The sequence below is a fragment of the Schistocerca serialis genome, chromosome 2, assembly GCF_023864345.2.
Source record: "Schistocerca serialis cubense isolate TAMUIC-IGC-003099 chromosome 2, iqSchSeri2.2, whole genome shotgun sequence".
In the NCBI taxonomy this organism is placed as follows: Eukaryota; Metazoa; Arthropoda; class Insecta; order Orthoptera; family Acrididae; genus Schistocerca; species Schistocerca serialis.
Window position 1 is genome coordinate 1017012175 of NC_064639.1, and position 24421 is coordinate 1017036595.

General features: G+C 39.4%; 1 protein-coding gene across 2 annotated transcripts in view; it reads left to right on the plus strand.

Annotated features, from left to right (window-relative positions):
• LOC126458430 (2-hydroxyacyl-CoA lyase 1) overlaps nt 1-24421 on the plus strand; it is a 129830-nt gene that overhangs the window by 91413 nt on the left and 13996 nt on the right. For both annotated transcript variants that reach the window (XM_050095483.1, XM_050095484.1), the window contains exons 7-8: nt 418-493; nt 14867-14956. In XM_050095483.1, coding sequence (XP_049951440.1) covers nt 418-493; nt 14867-14956 — 166 coding nt within the window. The remainder of the gene's footprint in view (nt 1-417; nt 494-14866; nt 14957-24421) is intronic.

Consider the following 24421-nt stretch of genomic DNA (forward strand, 5'->3'; position numbering starts at 1 on the left):
TCATGTGGAAGCAGGTGATTAAAGAAATTTTCTGTATGGTGCTCGAGAAAAAGGATATCCCAAAGAAACAGTGGAAAAATTTACTAAAAGCTATTTATTGCTGTGTTTCATGACATGAAGCAAGGAAACAAGAAAGAATGAGAGTGAAAACAATTTAACCCTGCATATTGTGAAATGTGTGGTAACTGTATTGTCCCACTAATAATGAAGTATACAGTTTCAGGATGTTGAGTCTCCCATTGTTTACTTTCGATGTTACAAGTCTTCCCTTTGACACTATTGTCTGCATATATGTAAGTTATGTAGCTGTCATTGCTGTGCCTGTAAATTTTGTGAATGTTAGCTAGTTATCAGAGAGTAGATCAGCAGAATAATGGATTTTAAATCCCTAATATTGCATTAATCTGTTTCTTACAGGCTATGTGTTTGGACACAACAGTTCCACTGAATTATTATACAGTTTTTCATCATATTCAGGAACTTATTCCAAAAGGTATGTTACCATTTGCATCTTAATATTGTAGCACTTAGAGAGAAGTCTACTCTTTTCTCTACTTCTTCTGTTTCCCAATCCTATTATTATTATTATTATTATTATTATTATTATTCAGTGACAGTGAAAGAATTAGCAAGTTATATAACAGATATTAGCTTTATTAGGATTCAGAAAACAGTTAACGGGGTGGACTCTACTAGGAAAGAAGTGATCAAATTGTTCTTATTAGGGATGGAAAATGTCAATGCCAGGCACTGTAATACTGTTTTGTACACACGTGTTAGAAGCTGCTGGTTATGAAATAGGAAGAATATTAAGAAATTGACAACATATGAAGGGAGATTGCAGTAACTTGGTGATGAGGAATGTGGGAGACAATGGAAGGTGGTGGAGGAATATTCTTCTGAGTGATGTTGCTATCCATGTGAAATTAATTAACATGCAATGGGAATGGTTATGAGTTACCCCTTGCACAAGCTATTCAGTCTTATTTCCCTACTTACAAGAGAGGTTTGTGTCCTGAAATTTTGATGATAGTGCATTTCCTATTTACCTTCCACAATTACTCACCAAAACAAAGTTTATATTTATTAAAGAATAACGTAAAAGGAGTTTATTGATGCTTTTAGCAGTGAGAATTTTCATTACATTAAAGATGTCACATAGCAATGTGAAGGGTACTCTGAAGTTAAATGGAACAGTACACTGGAGCATGCACAGGTGCTAATGCAAGTGTGCTCGTGTGCACGCATGCGCGCCTGCCCGCCTACACACACACACACACACACACACACACACGTTTTTAATAGAAAACCTATTAAAAACTCATTGTGCTTCTACTGGTAGTCAACTGTTCTTCTAATGAGCTGTTCTTATGGCGGTTTTTAGCTTTGCCACTCAAATTGGTTTGTTGAGCAGCTCTCCCACCAGCTGTCTCAGGATATCAACTTAAGCAGGTGTGACTGGTGTGAACCAACCGTGACTGTTGTCTTATGTAAGGCAATAGCAAGTACCTCCCACAGGTGGCAAGGCAAGGCTACATAGAGAGATACTAATTAAGTTTGTCAAGGGTAGATCAGTAAACTGTTAATGGGAAACATTTATGAGCCTTAGTACCTATGTGCCTTAAGTAAAGTCTGTGGCATTGCTGTAAATATGTTGAAGGTGTCCCCTGTTTGTTTTTTTGCTGCTGTGGTATATAATACTGACATGTGTAGACACTAAAGAGCCAATTTCTGGAGAATCATTTCCGGCTGCTGGATAAAGAGTGCTTTATTTAGCTGTCAGTTCTACAAAATGTCCTCAAAACAAGATGTTGTATTTTGAATCTTTATACAGATGGTGAAGTGTAATGAATGCTGACAGTAGCGATACAAACTTGACATCTATGTAATTTCTTCCACCCATGTGAATAGTTGCTGTGTTTCAGCATGTGAGTTGTTACCAGTTCGGATTGTTTTCGTGAAAGTATTTTATAAATTGTATATCTCTTTCTTGTGGAACATCTAGTTTTAATATTTGTTATTGGCCACAACTATACCATGTAATAATGACTTAAAGCTGAAATTGCAGTTGTAGGATTCATTATAAATATGTACAGTCAGTGGTAAAAACTTCATTCTTAAAAAAATTGTGCTGTTTGTTTTTGTGTTTGTGTGTTTGAAACTGAAATGAGCAACCAATCAAAGGCTTGCCGTAATGGATGTGGAACAAATCATTTTTAATTTTTGGTTAATGACACTCGACTTTGATTTCAAGTGTCATAAGTGTGCAAATTTTGTACGATTACTCATAGCTTTCTAAATATATTAAATGACAATCAACGACCATCTTTGGTTGGCGAGTCATGCACATTCACAGTTCTTGTAAAGATAAGTGTTTAATTGAGTAATAACAATTAAGGCAATATTACATCACAATTAAGTAAATTAATGCCCATTGTAAGCTATCAATTGAAGGTTCAAATTTTTTGTATTTTCTGAAAAAAGAAAACATTCAGAGGCGTGAATTTTGGACTAGGATTTGTTTACATTGTGATATACTGTAAGTTACGTGATTATTTCAGTAAAGTAAAGTTTGTGTTGCTAGTGTATTCTTATACGCTATCCATTTGATTCTCTAGTAAGTAGCCGAAGTGAAACGTTCCGAAATAAGTGAAAAGTTTATATAGTGTAGGCTCAGTTCTTTGTTTACTTTTTGTTTTATCACGTAAACAATACAGGTTATATCATTTTTGTTTCTCGAGAAGTTTTGATTTAGTATCCGAACTATAGGCCTAAACTTTCTAAGCAATTTAATATATTAATTGTGTAGTCTATAAAGTTATTCTTGTTTTAGCCTAGACTAAAGCTAAAATTTGTTTGCCACGAGTGAGAAATGTATGACTTGCTGTAGGACTGTTAGTTCCAAGGTGTGGTTGTTGCAGTTTCTTTCATGTTGGTGACTGTAGCAGCAAGGGAATTGGGGAAATAAACAAGGCTTATTGGTTGTGTAAGATTTGCTGTGGAGGTAGGAAGATAATGGAACAGGAGAAGAAGATTGCTGCCCTTCAGGTGGAACTAGATAAAGTGAAACTAGATCTGGAAAGGTTAAGGAGGGAGAAGGGAAAAGAGAGGTGGGAAGTGAAATAGGAATAAGACATTCTCGAACAGTGTGGTTGTGAATGTGGAAAACAGGTTTGATCTGTTGTCACAGTTGGAAACTGATGAGCCACAAATAGATGTAGGAGTAGACAGGACACAACAAACTTTCAAAAAGTGTTTGAAAAGGAAGAAGTCAGAAAAAGCTGTGAAGGAGAAGAAGAAGAAGAAGAAAGTTTTCTTGTTTGGTAGTTCACATGGTAGAGGTGTTGGCCAACTTGCAGGATGAACTAGGATCAGGTTACCAGATCACAAGTTTTTTTTTAAACCAAGTGCAAGTGTGGGTCAGGTGATAGAGGATGTAGGTTCACATTGCAAAGACTTCACAAAGGAAGACACAGTGGGAGTAGTGGGTAGGGCAGACAACAGCATAGATAGGAAACCTAATTATTCATTTCAGAGTGACCTGGTAAAGATAGCTTCAGCAACGAGACATACTGGTGTTAGGCTTGTGTCTGTTCTGAGGTGGCAAGACCGGCCTCATTTAAACTATTTTGTTAGGAGAGTTAATTTAGAGGTGGAACAGCTGCTTGGATCAGATATTGGGTTTCATAGTGTGTTTCCTGTTGACTCTGTCAGCAGGTGGGACTGTACTAGGCATGGCCTTCACCTCAACAGGAAAGGGAAGGGGAAATTGTCTGGAGGGGGGGGGGGGGGGGGGGGGGGCACTGTCACACGTGGTAAAGTGCCAGTGGTTACAAGTGACAGAGCAGCAGTTTTTTGGGATAGGAAGGGCAGAAACAAAAGATGTTCAGAGACAGGCTGAAAATGGCATTCACATTGATAAAACAGGCAGCCAGAAAGCAAATTTTAATGTACACAGTTCATGCAGACAGCCTCTGATTGAAACTAGAGATACTCAAAAACTGACAGGAAAATTAGTTTCATCCAGTTGTAATTCAGTCAGTGCACAAAATCAGTTATCGTTATTGCATCAGAATATCCGAGGACTAAGGGGTATGCTTAATGAGTTTCTTATTTGTGTTGAAGAATTAGAGTTGAGCAAAGCCGTTGGTATAATGTGCCTCTCTGAACATCGTGTGGTCGCTGGTATAGATACATTAAATGTTACAGGAGTCAAGTTAGCTTCTTACTTCTGTAGAGAAAATATGGAGAAAGGAGAAGTTGCCACATTTGTCAGAAACTGTTTTGATTTCAAGAATATTGATCTTAATAAATTTTGCTCAGAGCAGCATTTAGTTGTTTGAGCAACAGAAGTAGTTTTCATAATAGGTCCTGTATAATAGCAGGTATATATACTAGTATATGTAAACGCTCTGAGACTGCTATTGATAATATCTTTGTAGACAAATCTAGGGAAAAAAGTCATATCACAAAACCAATAGTAAATGGGCTGTCTGATCATGATAAGCAGCATTTTGTATTGAATGTTTAAACTCGCCAAGATTAAAAAATATATTAAATCTGAGTATAGGAGGGTAATAAATAAGTCAAAAATTGAGAAATTCAGGAAATTGCTCAAAGACATGAACTGGATAGATGTTTACAATACTTCTGACTCAAATGGGAAATACAAAGCATTCGTTAATAAAGTTGCCTCCACTTTTGAAAATTGTTATCCCCTGAAGGTAACTCATATCACACAGAAGTCAAAAAAATAAACCATAGATTACACAAGGAATAAAGATATCATGTGGGGCAAAAAGGAGACAGTATCTGCTATCTAGGAACAGCTCTGATGATAGAATTGTAATGCATTACAAATAATACAGCAAAATATTGAAGTAAGTAATCCATAAAGCGAAGCAGCTTTATTATGAGAAAAAGATAATTACATCAGGCAACAAAATAAAAACTGTATCAGATATAGTGAAGACAAAGACAGGTGGGGCCAAAAAGGAAGAGGAACATATAGCTCTAAAAATAAATGAGACTTTGGTAACAAGTACGTGTAGTGTTGCAAACCTCTTAAACAAGTACTTCATTTCTGTCACTGACAGCTTGGGGTTATCAGATTCAGTGAACAGTGCAATGGAGTATCTGAGACCAGTATTTAAAAATAACTTCAGTTAAATGGAAATGACACTCATGTCTCCCTAAGAAGTAACATCCATCATAAAATCTATGTATTCCAGTGGGTATGATAACATATCAATGAAGTTAACCAAAGAGTGCTCATGCGAGTTGAGTTGTATCTTAAGTTATTTGTGCAATCAATCTCTTATCAGTGGAACATTTCCAGATAGCTAAAATATGCTGAAGTTAAGCCTCTTTACAAGAAGGGGGATAAAGAGATACCATCACACCATCGACCAATTTCAATTTTGCCAGCTTTCTCAAAAATATTTGAAAAGGTTGTGTTCAAGTGTCTCCTTAAGCATCTGACTGCAAATAATATATTGCCTAAGTCACAGTCTGGATTTCTTAAGAGTTCTGAATAGAGAAAGCTCTTTAACTTACAGTGAGAAAGTACTTAATTCATTAGATAATAAATTAGAGGCTGCTGGCATTTTCTGTGATCTGTCAAAGGCCTTTGACTGTATGAACCACAACATTCTCTTAAGTAAATTAGAATATTATGATGCCCCGGAAATGCTGCGAAATGGTTTGAGTCTTATTTATCTAACAGGAAACAAAGGGTATCATTGAGAAATACCTGTGCAGTAAGCGGTCTGTCTTCATCTGACTGGGAATTAATTAGAAGTGATGTTCCTCAAGATCCCATCTTGAGTCCATTGCTTTTTCTTGTGTACATTAATGACCTCTCATCTGTTACATTGGCAGATGCTAAGTTTGTTTTGTTTGCAGATCATGCAAACATTGCAATAAGTAGCAAGTCAAGTGCAGAAGTAGAAGTAGCTGCTAATCAAATTTTCACTGACGTTAATACATGGCTTAAAGCTAATTCACTGTCATTAAACTTTGAGAAGACCCACCATATGCAGTTCAGAACCTGTAAGAGGTTTCCTTCCAGCATGTGTGTAACATATGAAGACGTGAAGATCAAAGAGGTTGAGAGTGTTAAATTTCTGGGATTACAACTCAATAATAAATTCAGTTGGGAAGGGCATACCACAGAATTGCTGAAGCACCTAAACAAGTCTGTTTTTGCAGTGAGAATGATGTCAGATGTAGGAGATATAAGTATAAAAAACTTGCATACTTTGCTTACTTTCATTCTATTGTGTCATATGGGATCGTCTTCTGGAGCAACTTATCAAACCGAGAAAAAGTTTTTAGGGTGCAAAAGCATGTGATAAGAATCATTTGTGGTGTAAATTCAAGATCATCATGCATCATTTAGAAACCTGTTCAAGGAACTGTGTTCAACAAAAGCCCGTACTGAGCTACTGAGCATGTCTCCTGCAGAGTCTTCCACTGGAGTTTATCTATCATCTCCGTAACGCTTTCGCGATTACTAAATGATCCTGTAACGAAGCGCGCTGCTCTCCGTTGGATCTTCTCTATTTCTTCTATCAACCCTATCTGGTACGGATCCCACACTGCTGAGCAATATTCAAGCAGTGGGCGAACAAGTGTACTGTAACCTACTTCAATTGTTTTCGGATTGCATTTCCTTAGGATTCTTCCAATGAGTCTCAGTCTGGCATCTGCTTTACCGGCGATCAACTTTATATGATCATCCCATTTTAAATCACTCCTAACGCGTACTCCCAGATAATTTATGGAATTAACTGCTTTCAGTTGCTGACCTGCTATATTGTAGCTAAATGATATGGGATCTTTCTTTCTATGTATTCGCAGCACATTACACTTGTCTACATTGAGATTCAATTGCCATTCCCAGCACCATGCATCAATTCGCTGCAGATCCTCCTGCATTTCAGTACAATTTTCTATTGTTACAACCTCTCGATATACCACAGCATCATCCGCAAAAAGCCTCAGTGAACTTCCGATGTCATCCACAAGGTCATTTATATATGTTGTGAATAGCAACGGTCCTACGACACTCCCCTGCGGCACACCTGAAATCACTCTTACTTCGGGAGACTTCTCTCCATTGAGAATGACATGCTGTGTTCTGTTATCTGGGAACTCTTAAATCCAATCACACAATTGGTCTGATAGTCCATATGCTCTTACTTTGTTCATTAAACGACTGTGGGGAACTGTATCGAATGCCTTGCGGAAGTCAAGAAACACGGCATCTACTTAGGAACCCGTGTCTATGGCCCTCTGAGTCTCATGGACGAATAGCGCAAGCTGGGTTTCACACGATCGTCTTTTTTGAAACCCAGGCTGATTCTTACAGAGTAGATTTCTAGTTTCCAGAAAAGTCATTATACTCGAACACAATATGTGTTCCAAAATTGTACAACTGATTGACGTTAGAGATATACGAGGGCTATCCACAAAGTACATTAAGTTTTGGAATTAAAAATAAATAAAGTATTGGAAATTTTTTTTATTACATACAGATGAAAGCCACACTTAAATACTACTTTTCTACATAGTTGCCATTTAAATTAAGGCACTTATCGTAGCGATGGACGAGCTTGGAAATTCCTTCGTCGTAAAATTCGGCCGCCTGCGCCTTCAACCACGTGGTTACCTCCTCTTGAAGCTGTGCGTCGTCATCAAAACGTTGCATAGCCAACCACTTCTTCATTGCTGGGAATAAGTGAAGTCGCTTGGTGCCAGGTCGGGACTGTACGGCGGATGAGGAAACAACTCCCACTTAAAAGATTCGAGAACTTCACGAGTTGCATTTGCCGTGTGGGCCTGGGCGTTGTCGTGAATCAGCAAGATCTTTGAGCCCAACTTTCCCCTGCGCATGTTTTGTATTGCTCTTCTGAGGTTGTGCAGAGTTTGGCAATACCTTTGAGAGTTTATTGTAGCGCCTCTTTCCAGGAAATCCACAAAAATCACACCTTTTCTGTCCCAAAAGACAGTCGCCATCACCTTCCTTGCCGACATTGTCTGCATGCATTTCTAGGGTTTTTGGGGGGAATTTGTGTGCCCCCACTGCATTGACTGCAATTTTGTCTCGCAGTTCACATGCTTAACCCATGTTTCGTCACCAGTAATGATGCGATCGAGTAATGAGTTGCCACCTTTCTCGTAAGCGTCCAAAAATGTTAACGCTTCAGCCATTCACTGATTTTTGTGAATCTCTGTCAAGATTTTTGGTATCCATCTTGCACAAAACTTGTGGGAACCAAGCTTTTTGGTAATGATTTCGTGCAACAAACTTCGTGAAATTTGTGGGAAACTCATAGAGAGTTCCGTTATTGTGAAATTAACGGTTTTCATGGACCGCGGCATCGACTTTTTCGACAAGTTCGGCAGTCATTATGCTGGGTCTTCCACTTTGCTCTTCGTCGTGAACGTTAGTTCGGCCACTTTTAAATTTTATCACCCATTGACGCATTCCACCTTCAGTGATTATGTTGTCCCCATACACTTCACAAAGCTGCCAATAGATTTCTATTGGTGTACAGTTTTTTGCAGTCAGAAACCTTATTACAGCATGCACTTCACACTTCGTGGCATTTTCTATTAATGCTGACATTTCAAACTGTCACAGTAACTCAACGGAGTATAGCACGCACCTCTCACTAGCACGGCAGGATGCCGACTGAGTGGCGGAATGACATGACACCAAGATGGCCACGCTAGCCCCGCCCCTAACGGACATAAACAAAAACGTAATGTACTTTGTGGATAGCCCTCGTAGGTCTATAGTTCTGCACATCTGTTTGATGTCCCTTCTTGAAAATGGGGATGACCTGTGCCCTTTTCCAACCCTTTGGAATCCTACGCTGTTCTAGAGACCTACGGTACACCGCTGCAAGAAGGGGGGCAAGTTCCTTCACATACTCTGTGTAAAATCGAACTGGTATCCCATCAGGTCCAGCGGCCTTTCCTCTTTTGAGCGATTTTAATTGTTTCTCTGTCCCTCTGTCGTCTATTTTGGTATCTGCCAGTTTGTCATCTGTGCGACAATCTAGAGAAGGAACTACAGTTCAGTCTTCCTCTGTGAAACAGCGTTGGAAAAAGACATTTAGTATTTCGGCCTTTAGTCTGTCATCCTCTGTTTCAGTACCATTTTGGTCACAGAGTGTCTGGACATTTTGTTTTGATCCACCTACCGCTTTGACATAAGACCAAAATTTCTTCGGATTTTCTGCCATGTCAATACATAGAACTTTACTTTCGAATTCATTGAATGCCTCTCGCATGGCCCCCCTCACATTACATTTCGCTTCACGTAATTTTTGTTTGTCTGCAAGGCGTTGGCCATGTTTATGTTTGCTGTGAAGTTCCCTTTGCTTCCACAGCAGTTTTCTAACTCGGTTGTTGTACTACGGTGGCTCTTTTCCATCTGTTATGATCTTGCTTGGCACATATTCATCTAACGCATATTGTATGATGGTTTTGAACTTTGTCCACTGATCCTCAACACTATCTGTACTTAAAACAAAACTTTTGTGTTTAGCCGTCAGGTACTCTGAAATCTGCTTTTTGTCACTTTTGCTAAACAGAAAAATCTTCCTACCATTTTTAATATTTCTATTTACGGCCGAAATCATTGATGCAGTAACTGCTTTATGATTACTGATTCCCTGTTCTGCGTTAACTGTTTCAAATAGGTCGGGTCTGTTTGTCACCAGAAGGTCTAATCTGATTTAATTCGATTACATTCTATTGTCCTTGTTTTGCTACTGTTGATGTTCACCTTATATCCTACTTTCAAGACACTGTTCATTCCATTCAACTGCTCTTCCAAGTCTTTTGTTGTCTCTGGCGGGATTACAATGTCATCAGAAAACCTCAAAGTTTTTGTTTCTTTAATTCTTACTCCAAATTATTATTATTATTATTATTATTATTATTATTATTATTTTTACTGCTTGCTCAAAGTAAAGATTGAGTAATACTGGCAGTAGGCTACAACCCTATCTCCCTCCCTCTCAACCCTTGTTTCCCTAGGATGCCCCCCCCCCCCCCCCCCCCCAACTCTTATAAGTGCTGTCTGATTACAGTGAAAGTTGTAAATAGCATTTGCTCCCTATATTTTACCACTACTACCTTCAGAATTTCAAAGAGAGTATTCCAGTCAACATCGTCAGAAGCTTTCTCAAAGTCTACGGATGCTATAAACAAAGGTTTGCCTTTCCTTAACCTATCTTCTAAGATAAGTCATAGGGTCAATATTGCCTCACATATTTCTACATTTCTCTGGAACCCAAACTGATCTTTCTTGAGGGCAGATTCTACCCATTTTTCCATTCTTCTATAAAGAGCTTGTTAGTATTTTGGAACCATGACTTATTAAACTGATAGTTCAGTAATATTCTTAACTGTCAGCACTTGCTTTCTTTGGAATTTGAATTATTACGTTTGTTTGAAGTGTGAGGGTATTTTGCCTGTCTCGTACATTTTGCACACCAGACGGTAGAGTTTTGTCATGGCTGGCTCTCCCGAAGCTATCAATAGTTCTATGGAATGTCATCTACTCCTGGGGCCTTTTCATTGTTCGGTCAAACTCATCTCGCAGTATCGTATCTCCCACCTCATATTTATGTACATTCTGTTCCATTTCTATAACATTGCCTTCAAGTACGTATTCCTTGTATAGACACTCGATATCAGGGCTGGCAAAGTGTGGCTCGCAAGATGTTTCCCTTCAGCTCTCCTCGAGCGCTGTCATCACGGCATAGCCGCAGCCATTGGTTCATTTGTTTATCGGTAATCACGTGGGACAATGTATTTTCAACGTTGGAAAGGCATCACTGTTTCACTAGTCCACTTACTCTAGGCATTTTGTTCAGGTCTATTGTCCTTAATATTGCGCTATCATTAGTTGTCATTGTGTTTATTGATGTAGCTACCATTCTAGTTTCATCCTGGTTATTTTACCTTTCTAGTTTCATCCTAGTTATTTTACCATTCTAGTTTCATTCTGGTTATTTCTAAGGCTATTATGGTTCTTAAGAATGTAGAAAATGAAGAATACTGAACGGTGCATTTTTCATGAGAAATGAGAGATTAATGACTTTTTCCTACACAATTCTGTTGAGAAACCTCAATGTGTAACACGTACAAAATGCTTAAATCAAAACAAAGGTAATAATCTTGCTTGACATTTCTCTTCCCTCCTTGAAGCAACAGACAGATGCCACTCTCATGACAACAATGCCCTTCTGTCAGTAACATAAAAAAAGAGGTACAAGAGTTGATTGAACCATTGAATCTTAAAGAACAGAGTTCCACTGCATCATATGTCTCATGCTTAAAATTAGCTAAGGCTCAGAAATGCATCAGTAATGGCCTACTCATAAAATAATATGCAGTAGAAATGGCAAAAGTGTTTAGTTTCAATGAAGCTGCTGTACATTTTGAAACAGCTGCTCTGCCACTTTATACTGAATTCATGGTATGGTGCATAACATAAAAAAGAAACAATAATTTAGTTGCAAAATGTTGGTACTATGTTTTGTGTGCTTAGACACAAGTTCTGATTGAACAGATTTTAGTCAAATACTAATTTTTTGTGTAATAAATGATGACTTTGAGTACATGAAGAGTTACTCACTTTAGAACAATGGGTCTGGATATTTTAAAGCAGTTAAAAGTTGTGTTGACAAACTTCGTGGGTTTAAAAAAAGCTCTGTAATTTTTACTGATGGTAAAATGGTTTCATTAGTCAATTATAGGAAAAGTCAGGATGATGACTGCAATGAAAGACCTAACACAAATTACAAATACAGTATGTTGAGGAAATTGGACTCTAACACAAGGAAAATTTAAACAATTTTCAGAAGTCGTTTCCAAAATTTGAGTGAGTGCAGAAAAATGTGTAACTAGTTTTTTTGCACTTAATATAGTAATATAACTTTTTCAAGTTTCTGACTGGAGAAGTAAAATCTGAGCTGACTGAGTAACATTTTCTTTTTATCAGAAGCAACATTTACAACAGATTTTAGAAATCATTTACGTAATTTCAACTTACATCTGCAAAGAAGGAAACACACATAGATATTAATGTATTCTGCTGTAAACTTATGTTGTTTAAATTACAGTTAAATAAGGGAAATTTGTGTTATTTCCAGAATTGCAATGGACTGAAACAAGAATACACGAGAGTAAGATTTTCAAGTTTTACTTCCATTATTGGGGAAGCCTCCTATGAGTTTGATAGGGTTTTTTTGTTTTATATAGCTGGATGTCATGTTGTTTCATAATCCAGTGAATGTTAGTTTTGTTCAAGAAGAAGTTTGCAAGCTACAAAATGATGCAATCATGCTGTCCAGAACAGAAACAGATCCTGAAATTTTGTAACTATGCCACAAGATTGATACCCAAAAATCACAGACTTAACTCTTCAAATAAAATCTCTTTTTATGGTCAACGTATGTTCGTGAAAGTACATTTTCTTCAATGAAATACATTAAATCTGCTCAATGTAATGAAATCTCGAATGAATCGTTCGAACATAAACTCCATTTCACTACGACACAAATTGAAATCGAATTGTAGAACTTGTCAAGACCAACAATAAATGTAACTTAAACATTTAAATATCTCATTATGTAAGTACAATAGTTGAAGACAAATAACTAAATAAAAATCAATGTTTAGTAGTTTATGTATTTGCAATAAATTAAAAGGCAACAAGTTGATGCAGATGAATTTAGGTTCACTCAAAAGAAAGGTATATGAAATACTAACACTGAAGTGTTATTACTCAGTGGATGAATTCATGCAGGACAAACTGGAAATTTGAGCTGGATAAAATGTGTTATATATTCCAAGAAATATCCTTTTAGTGTTATTGTTTGTTAATGTAAAAATCATTGTAACTGTATTATAAATTTTTGACATGTCTCGTGTACTCAAACCAAATGGATTGCAAATGTACCTCATGAGATGAATGAAACACAATTCCCAATTATGTCTTTCAGTGTTTGCATTTCGGGAGTTGATGTAGAGCTTATGATGCACGACAGCTGACAGTCATGCGGCGTGGTTGTGTTAGGGCCGTGATGTCACCACTCAAGTTGAGTTGGAGGGCAAAGCACTCACTGGAGGGGCATGACTCATGAGCCATGGTTTGCCAGGCCTGCTCTATATACTCCTTTCAGCTTTCCCTTCTTTGCTTAAGACTAGTTTTCCATCTGAGCTCTTGATATTCATATAGCTGGTTCTCGTTTCTCCAAAGGTGTCTGTAATTTTCCTGTAGGTGGAAACAATCTTTCTCCTAGTGATATATGCTTCTAAATCATTACATTTGTCCTCTAGCCATTCCTTTTTAGCCATTTTGCACCTCCTGTCAGTCTCATTGTTTAAACATTTGTACTCCCTTTCACCTGCTTAATTTACTACATTCATATATTTTCTCCTTTCATCAGTTAAATTCTATATTTCCTGTGTTATCCAAGTATTTCTACTAGGCTTTGTATTTTTATCTATTTGATTCTCTGCTGCCATCCCTATTTCATCTCTCAAAGCTACACATTCATCATCTACTGTACTCCTTTCCCCTGTTGTTGTCAATTGTACCCTAATTCTCCCTCTGAAACACTCAACAACCTCCGGTTCTTTCAATTTATCCAGGTCACATCTCCTTAATTTCCTACTTTTTTGCAATTTCTTCAGCTTTAATTTACAGTTCATAACCAGTAAATCATGGTCAGAGTCCTCATTTGCCCCTGGTAATGTCTTACATTTTAAAATCAGATTCCAAAATCTCTGTCTTACCAGTATATAATCAATGTGAAACCTTCCAATGCCTCCAGGTCTCTTCCACATACACAACCTTCTTTCATGATTTTTAAACCAAGTGTCAGTGATGATTAAATTATGGTCTGTGCAAAATTCTACCAGGCAGCTTCCTCCCTCAATTCATTCCCCCAGTCCATACTCGCCTATTATTTTTTTTCTTTCCCTCCTATTTCCCATTGTCTAATTCCAGTCCCCCATCACAATTAAATTTTCATCTCCCGTAACTATCTGAGTAATTTCTTTTATCTGATACATTTCTTCAATCTCTTCATCATCCTCAGAGCTAGTTGGCATATAAACTTGTACTACTGTGATCGGTATGGGCTTTGTGTCTGTCTTGGCTGCAATAATCTGTTCATTATGTTGTTCATAGCAGCTTACCCACATTCTTATTTTCCCATTCATTATTAAACCTATTCTTCCATTACCCCTGCTTGATTTTGTATTTATAACCATTTATTCACCTGACCAGAAGTCTTATTCCTCCTACCAACAAACTTCAGTAATTTCCACTATATCTAATTTCAACCTACCCATTTCCCTTATAAATTTTCTAACTGACCTGTGTGATCAAGAGATCTAACCTTCTACGCTCCAATTTGTAGAACACCATTTGTGTTTCTCGTGATGATGACATCCTTCTGAGTTGTCCCTGTTTGGATATCCAAATGGGGGCTATTTTACTTCTGAAATATTTTACCAAGAGGATACCGTAATCATTTAACCATACTGTAGAGCTGCATGCCCTCAGGAAAGTTACAGCTGTAGTTTCCACTGCATTCAGCCATTCATGGTATCAGCACAGCAAGGCCAGTTTGGTTGATGTTAAAAGGTCAGACCAGGCTGCTGTCCTTCAGGAACCACATGTTTGCTGGTCTCTCAACAGATACCCCTCCATTGTGGTTGCACCTATGGTATGGCTATCTGTATCGCTGAGGCACAAAAGCCTCCCCATAAATAGTGAGGTCCATATATGTATAATCAAAACTAAAATCTTGAATTTCTTTGTGACTTTCAGACTGCATCATTGTGAGTGAAGGTGCCAACACAATGGATATAGGAAGATCAGTTCTTTCCAACATTCTTCCGAGGCACAGGTTGGATGCTGGTATGTATTGAATACTGTTACAATTATTGTTAACTCCTTATTCATGTCACTAATTCTGTAATACTGCATCACTGTTGTCATTTCTAGGAATTTTGTGTAATTTTTTTATTAGGATTGCATTCACATGATGCAACAGAACCTGAAGGGAAAAAAGGGGGGCAAACAACTCTATAAGTTGTGTTTGCTATCCATCACTTAAATCAAACTGAAGAAAACTTAGGTATAATCCTGTCTTTGTGACAAGATGTTAATTGTTGGGAATGCACTGTAGTTTGATAAATGAGCTAGAATTCAATTATTTGATTGGATTCACAAGGTAAAATTTCCAGATGTGTTTTAACAACCTTTGTGAATTACATGTTTCGACAGCCATGACACATTTTTATCATTTTTGTGTGCATCGGATGATGTACAGCAACCTCATCTTTGATGCCTGAAGGAATTATTTAAAGGTTTCCTTCTGTGCCCCTAAGATATGCTAATCAGTAAGGACAACAATAAACAATGAGGTGTATTGCAAGAGGTATGTGAGCTGGTTTGAGAGATATTTATTTCTGAAAGCTAACTACAACAACAAAATTTCATGGGTTGCAACCTCTTCATCAAGGGGGTCCTCAGTCATGGCAGTGTCTTGGAACAGGGCGAACTATGATACAGTTTACAGTATTTTCTTTGACGTCGTCTGGTGGCGCGAGAAGACAAGTGCTGAGAAGGGAGACATTAACACAGTGTTTTGCTCTGCATAGTAACTAACAGTTCTTGATAAAACTGTACGTAGTTTTCGTGTTAGATTTCTTAGTGTTTTCTTGATCGTTTAGAACAGAAAGCGCCCTAAAACCGTCTTTTGTTTGTTTCGCGGCCGTTAGCCACTAGTCACCTGAATCAGCAGTTGTCTTGTGACAGCCAGAGCGACAGCAGCAGCGAGTACTGTTTGTATAAAGCGTTTATTTTGCATTTTGTTTACGACCTTCCACTAAGGAAGGGGTTCTATTTGTGTTTATCTGCTCTGCATAGTAACTAACAGTTCTTGATAAAACTGTACGTAGTTTTCGTGTTAGATTTCTTAGTGTTTTCTTGATCGTTTAGAACAGAAAGCGCCCTAAAACCGTCTTTTGTTTGTTTCGCGGCCGTTAGCCACTAGTCACCTGAATCAGCAGTTGTCTTGTGACAGCCAGAGCGACAGCACCAGCAGCAGCGAGTACTGTTTGTATAAAGCGTTTTTGTACTTATTTGCTGCGCTTAGCTTTTAAATAGTTTTTCTGGGAAAACCTAGCGTAGTTTTCGCGTCTCGTATTTCAGTGAGTGTTTCTTGATTATCAGAGTAGCTCATCAGAAGATTATCTTGGGAATTTGTCACCGTATAGAGTAGGGTAAACATAGTCATGTGTAGGGGCTGTGGTTGTTGTGAGCGGACGCAAGGAGAATTGGCCACTCTTCGGGGGCAGGTGGAGGCTTTGTCTGTTAGGCTCATCGAGCTCGAGGCGCAGGCGTCGGCTCGTAGTGGCGTTGGGGCTACTGTGGTGAGACCTATGCCTACTTCGGTGGCCTTGGAATCACATGGAACCCCTGATGTCGCTGCGTCTTCCGGCAGTGAGCATCTTACCGGTCAGCCATCACTCCAGGGTGAATGGCGGACAGTGGTGGGCTCGCGCGTGCCTGGCCGAAAGGCGAAGGTGGGATCTGGCCGCGTGGCAGCTGCCTTACCCCTTTCCAACAGGTACGGGGTGCTTCCTAGTGGTGATGACATCGTTTCCGAGCCACCACAGGGTGCCTCGCCTGTTGGGCCAGTGGCCGATTCTCCGGCAAGGTCCCGACAGTCACAGAGGGCGGGCCTATTAGTTATAGGGAGCTCCAACGTTAGGCGGGTTATGGAGCCCCTCAGGAAAATAGCGGGTAGGTCGGGGAAGAATGCCAGTGTGCACTCGGTGTGCTTGCCGGGGGGTCTCGTCCGTAATGTGGAGGAGGCCCTTCCGGCAGCTATTGAACGCACTGGGTGTGACCGGCTGCAGATAGTAGCACATGTCGGAACGAATGACGCCTGCCGCTTGGGTTCTGAGGCCATCCTTGGTTCCTTCCGGCGGCTGGCTGATTTGGTGAAGACAACCAGCATCGCACGCGGAGTGCAAGCTGAGCTTAATATCTGCAGCATAGTGCCCAGAGTCGATCGCGGTCCTCTGGTTTGGAGCCGTGTGGAGGGTCTAAACCAGAGGCTCAGATGACTCTGCGAATATAATGGTTGCAAATTCATCGACCTCCGTTATTGGGTGGAGAACTGTAGGGCCCCAGCAGAGTACGTGTGGCGTGCACACGGGGGTTTTTTAGGTTAGAGGGACCCCCCCTTGGGCGAAACGATAAAATACCTGACGGCTTACCAGAGAGGACATTATCATCGTTGATAAAGAATGTCCGTCCTCAGAGACCAAAAACAGGAAAAGTTAACGTAATATTGGTAAACTGCAGGAGTATCCAGGGCAAGGTTCCTGAAATAGTATCTCTTATTGAAGGAAATAGTGCGCATATAGTATTAGGAACGGAAAGTTGGTTAAAACCGGAAGTGAACAGTAACGAAATCCTAGACACAGAATGGAATATATACCGCAAGGATAGGATAAACGCCAATGGTGGAGGAGTATTTATAGCAGTAAAGAATTCAATAATATCCAGTGAAGTTATTAGCGAATGCGAATGTGAAATAATCTGGGTTAAGTTAAGTATCAAAGGTGGGTCAGATATGATAGTCGGATGCTTCTATAGACCACCTGCATCAGCAACCGTAGTAGTTGAGCGCCTCAGAGAGAACCTGCAGAACGTCGTGAAGAAGTTTCGTGATCATACTATTGTAATTGGGGGAGACTTCAATCTACCAGGTATAGAATGGGATAGTCACACAATCAGAACTGGAGCCAGGGACAGAGACTCTTGTGACATTATCCTGACTGCCTTGTCCGAGAATTACTTCGAGCAGATAGTTAGAGAACCAACTCATGAAGCTAACGTTTTAGACCTCATAGCAACAAATAGACCGGAACTTTTCGACTCCGTGAATGTAGAAGAGGGTATCAGTGATCATAAGTCAGTGGTTGCATCAATGACTACAAGTGTAATAAGAAATGCCAAGAAAGGAAGGAAAATATATTTGCTTAACAAGAGTGATAGGGCACAAATCGCAGAATATCTGAGTGACCACCATCAAACGTTCATTTCTGAGGAAGAGGATGTGGAACAAAAATGGAAAAAATTCAGAAACATCGTCCAGTACGCCTTAGATAAGTTCGTACCGACTAAGGTCCAAAGCGAGGGGAAAGATCCACCGTGGTATAACAATCATGTACGAAAGGTACTACGGAAACAAAGAAAGCTTCATCATAGGTTTAAGAGTAGTCGAATCATAGCTGATAAGGAAAAGCTGAACGAAGCGAAAAAGAGCGTAAAGAGAGCAATGAGAGAAGCATTCAACGAATTCGAACATAAAACATTGGCAAACAATCTAAACAAGAACCCTAAAAAGTTTTGGTCATATGTAAAATCGGTAAGCGGATCTAAATCCCCTATTCAGTCACTCGTTGACCACGATGGAACCGAAACAGAGGACGACCGAAGAAAGGCAGAAATACTGAATTCAGTGTTCCGAAACTGTTTCACTGCGGAAAATCGTAACACGGTCCCTGACTTCAGCCGTCGCACGGACGCCAAAATGGAAAATATTGAAATAAACGATATCGGAATTGAAAAACAACTGCTATCACTTAGTAGCGGAAAAGCATCCGGACCAGACGAGATACCCTTAAGATTCTACAGTGATTATGCTAAAGAACTTGCCCCCTTTCTATCAGCAATTTATCGTAGATCGCTGGAAGAACGTAAAGTACCTAGCGACTGGAAGAAAGCGCAGGTCGTTCCCATTTTCAAGAAGGGTCATAAATCAGATGCGAATAATTATAGGCCTATTTCGCTTACGTCAATCTGTTGTAGAATAATGGAACATGTTTTGTGTTCTCGTATTATGACGTTCTTAGATAATACAAATCTCCTTCATCATAACCAACATGGATTCCGCAAACAGAGATCATGTGAAACTCAGCTCGCCCTATTTGCCCAAGAAATTCACAGTGCCGTAGACACTGGCGAGCAGATTGATGCCGTATTCCTGGACTTCAGGAAGGCATTTGATACGGTTCCGCACTTACGTTTAGTGAAAAAAATACGAGCTTACGGAATATCGGACCAGGTTTGTGATTGGATTCAGGATTTCCTAGAAGAAAGAACACAACATGTCATTCTTAACGGTTCAAAATCTGCAGATGTAGAGGTAATTTCGGGAGTACCGCAGGGAAGCGTGATAGGACCTTTATTGTTTACAATATACATAAATGACTTAGTTGACAACATCGGTAGCTCCGTGAGGCTATTTGCAGATGACACGGTTGTCTACAAGAAAGTAGCAACATCAGAAGACTCGTACGTACTCCAGGAGGACCTGCAGAGGATTAATGCATGGTGCGACAGCTGGCAGCTTTCCCTAAACGTAGATAAATGTAATATAATGCGCATACATAGGGGCAGAAATCCATTCCAGTACGATTATGCCATAGGTGGTAAATCATTGGAAGCGGTAACGACCGTAAAATACTTAGGAGTTACTATCCGGAGCGATCTGAAGTGGAATGATCACATAAAACAAATAGTGGGAAAAGCAGGCGCCAGGTTGAGATTCATAGGAAGAATTCTAAGAAAATGTGACTCATCGACGAAAGAAGTAGCTTACAAAACGCTTGTTCGTCCGATTCTTGAGTATTGCTCATCAGTATGGGACCCTTACCAGGTTGGATTAATAGAAGAGATAGACATGATCCAGCGAAAAGCAGCGCGATTCGTCATGGGGACATTTAGTCAGCGCGAGAGCGTTACGGAGATGCTGAACAAGCTCCAGTGGCGGACACTTCAAGAAAGGCGTTACGCAGTACGGAGAGGTTTATTATCGAAATTACGAGAGAGCACATTCCAGGAAGAGATGGGCAACATATTACTACCGCCCACATATATCTCGCGTAATGATCACAACGAAAAGATCCGAGAAATTAGAGCAAATACGGAGACTTACAAGCAGTCGTTCTTTCCACGCACAATTCGTGAATGGAACAGGGAAGGGGGGATCAGATAGTGGTACAATAAGTACCCTCCGCCACACACCGTAAGGTGGCTCGCGGAGTATAGATGTAGATGTAGATGTAGATGTACAATGTCCATTCCCAAGTCTTGTGTGTCCATGGGCAAAAACAGGAGAAAGTTCAATAGTGAGACAGACTTGACTGGCAGTCAAGGTAGCCAGGACATTTAGAGAGAGCCAGCCGAAGTGGCCGTGCGGTTAAAGCTGCTGCAGTCTGGAACCGCGAGGCCGCTACGGTCGTAGGTTCGAATCCTGCCTCGGGCATGGATGTTTGTGATGTCCTTAGGTTGGTTAGGTTTAACTAATTCTAAGTTCTAGGGGACTAATGACCTCAGCAGTTGAGTCCCATAGTGCTCAGAGCCATTTAGAGAGAAAACTCGTTTTGGTGATGTGCTTGGTGGTAAAGAGCTGCCAAAATGACCAGGAATGAAATGGTAATAAACCTGCCTGGCACTCACTGAACTTCACCCACTAAAGTACACTCCACTCCACAATGTAATCCAGATGCTGATACTGTGGGAGATGAACTGGGTATCTGGCCTCATACTCAGTACAGCCGTAGTTAAGGAACGCCTCTCGAGGGGGGACAGATGGGGAAGGCAGCACAGAAGACATGGTGGCTCTTCTCTCGTTGACTGGAACACAGAGGAATGCAGAAACTGGGCAGGGTGCGAAATCCTGCTGTCAGTGTGAACTCCAGTAAAGTGTGGTAGCTGATGATGTGAGCCACATGGTGTTGCGTGGGATCAGTTGTTGAGAACACAGCTGAAAGATACTGCCTCATCAAAGCAAAAGCACAGGCTGGTTGAGTGACAGTTCGGCATGCTTGATCCCTGGAAAGCATGGCAGTCTAAGGCCTACCTGCGGTGGAAGTGAGCAGTGCGGGTGCTGGGGAGGTGCAGAGTTAGCTTGATAGGCAGGAGCTTTTCAAATCACTGGTTTTCAGTCAGCCCAGGCTGGGCTGCCATGCTGCTACAAATGGAGGTAAATGGAAGGAGTCACCACATGCCATTTTCATACTGTAAAATATATGGTTCATTTCCATCAAGAACCTTCGGGAAATGGAAACTGTTTAAAGGAAGTGAGTTTAAGACATTGGAAATGGTTCAGGTATAGCTTGCACAGGATATCGTGGCCAATGCACAGTGACCAGTTTTCGTCCAAAGCACTGGGTGAGTTCATTAGTTTGTTCATGAGGGAAGGCAGATAAGGGTTATCCACCTTTTGGTGGGTCAGTGATAATAGAATCAAGGTGTGGACCCTGTGATTTGTCTCAAACAATTTTACAGAAACTATTAGGTAAAAAAAATCATTTTTGTTTTACTTATAGCTGTATTTGTCAGGTCCATGATGATGATGATGTGCCCATCATCGTTAATGGCCATAGTTATTGTGATATTTACATGAAAGTAAGACACTGCGTGAAATTCAGAAAAATGTGCAATGTAAAATAGAGATAGCTATAATTTTGCATTTGGTGCATATTACAAAATATGTTGCTGTGTATGAAATTTAGCTAATGTATTGAGTTTTTCTTTAGACTTGGGTAGAGATACGTACTATCATCGATCTTGAGAAATTTGATCTGATGTAGCGCACTCATTTGTGATTGCACTGTGCCAGTGATACAGCCAAAGTGAAATGTCTACAACATCCCTCATATGTCATAAACTGTTTCAGATATCGAAACGAGATGTTAGCAAATGAGAGCGTGCAAAAAGGAGAGTATTTCACAATAGTGTTATTATGTAAAACTGTATTATTCCAATAACTACAGATTAATTCAGTGAAAGAATGTAATTTTTAAGGGCCATTGATAGCTGGTGAAACAAGAAATACTGTGGGTTTTGGAACAACATAAGTGAAGACATTACACGTCTTGTGGATGAGAATCTGCTTTTTCATAGGCTACTGACCTTGCTTTTGCTCTGTTCCTCAGTTAATAAACTTAATAAACCACTGTTTCAGAATTCTCTCGCAGTTGTGCCTGCACAATATGTTAGTGAGGTGAGACTGTGTAAACTCAGCAGTGTTTTGACAAAAGAAGTAAATATTAAAATGGCAGCCAGAAAAATGTGTAGGTTTTACTCAAAAGTCGCCATTAATGATGTTTCTCTGAAAGTTACAAATGGTTAACAAAGCAGGCACAAATAAATTGCTGCATTTTCAGTGGAAATCTTTTTAGATACTGACAAAAGCAGAGGTGACGGTAGCTCTTTCTGAATGGTCAGCATGCAATTGTGGGAGGGCCCCACTTAGTATTTACAAAAAATGTGAGCGTAGGCTTCAGTTTAAAACTGCACTTCCTCTCCAGCACATTGAATTTCCCGCACAGTGCTCTGAGCAACCACACACCACTGCCACTCTCTCCATGCTTCCCCAGCTGGCTGTGTATCTAGCAGCCCCTCAATTCGTGCACACTGTAGGAGGACACATTACTGTACAATATGTGGAAACCATAAAAAATCCTCAACATGCTGAAAGAAAGGAGAAAATAATAAACAGCATGTTGACAATCTGTTAAGCAGCATTATAGAAATGCAACAAATAAAGACATGAAAAAGGTACAAGAAGAATAGTTTTCAAAATAAATTTTTGCAGAGATTGATGAAAACATGACAAAAACTAATGCAGGACAATCATAGAATAACCAATTTAAAGGAAAGCTTTTAGTAAGAATACAAAAAAAGGGGAACAGATTTATTTATTTATTTACTACTTTATTTATTTACTTATTTGTTTATGCAGCATATGACCAAGCACTATATTATTACACTATGCAGAATAACAACACATGAAGATCAGTGGAAAAGGAAAATTAGTGGTGTGTAGAGAAAATGAAGTTTCAAAAGATTTGTATGTAAATGTTCTACAAAATGTGATTAGTGTAGATGATGATGATGATGATGAGCATTATCCACACCTACTAAGAGAGGACTATAACAGAGTGCTGAAGGGGCTAAAAGATCATAAGTTCCAGAAACTGGTAATATCCTTCAAGAATTACTAAATGTTTATTACTATTACTAATAACTAAAGTTTAGTTACTAAATTAAATACTAATTACTAAAGTTTAAAAAACCAAATTATTTGTGCTCTGTACATGATGAGAAAAATGCCCTTAGAGTTGGATCAAACACATCTAATAAACATTCTCTTGACCAGCAATTCAGTGGAATATCTGAGGTAATAATCACATTATAAAGACATGTTGTTGTGGTCTTCAGTCCAGAGACTGGTTTGATGCAGCTCTCCATGCTGTTCTATCCTGTGCAAGTTTCTTCATCTCCAAGTATCTGCTGCAACTTACATTCTTCTGAATCTGCTAAGGGTATTCATCTCTTGGTCCCCTTCTACGATTTTTACCCTTCACGCTGCCCTCCAATACTAAATTGGTGATCCCTTGATGCCTCAGAACATGTCCTACCAACCAATCCCTTCTTCTAGTCAAGTTGTGCCACAAATTTCTCTTCTCCCTAATTCTATTCAATACCTCCTCATTAGTTATGTTATCCACCCATCTAATCATCAGAATTCTTCTGTAGCACCACATTTCAAAAGCTTCTATTCTCTGCTTGTCTAAACTATTTATCATCCACGTTTCACTTTCATACATGGCTACACTCCATACAAATACTTTCAGAAACGACTTCCTGACACTTAAAAATCTATACTCAATGTTAACAAATTTCTCTTCTTCAGAAACGCTTTCCTTGCCATTGCCAGTCTACATTTTATATCCTCTCTACTTTTATCATTATCAGTTATTTTGCTCCCCAAATAGCAAAACTCATTTACTACTTTGTGTCTCATTTCCTAATCTAATCCCATCAGCATCACCCAATTTAATTCGACTACATTCCATTATCCTTGTTTTGCTTTTGTTGGTGTTCACCCTATGTCCTCCTTTCAAGACAATGTCCATTCTGTTCAGCTGATCTTTCAGGTCCTTTGCTGTCTCTAACAGAATCACAATGTCATAGGTGAACCTCAAAGTTTTCATTTCTTCTCCATGGATTTTAATTCCTACTCCGAATTTTTCTTTTGTTTCCTTTACTGCTTGCTCAATATACAGATTGAATAACATTGGGGATAGGCCACAACCCTGTCTCACTCCCTTCCCAACCACTGCTTCCCTTTCATGCCCCTCTACTCTTATAACTGTCATCTGGTTCCTGTACAAATTGTAAATAGCCTTTTGCTCCCTGTATTTGATCCCTGCCTCCTTCAGAATTTGAAAGAGAGTATTCCCAACAACATTGCCAAATGTTTTCTCCAAGTCTTCAAATGCTAGAAAC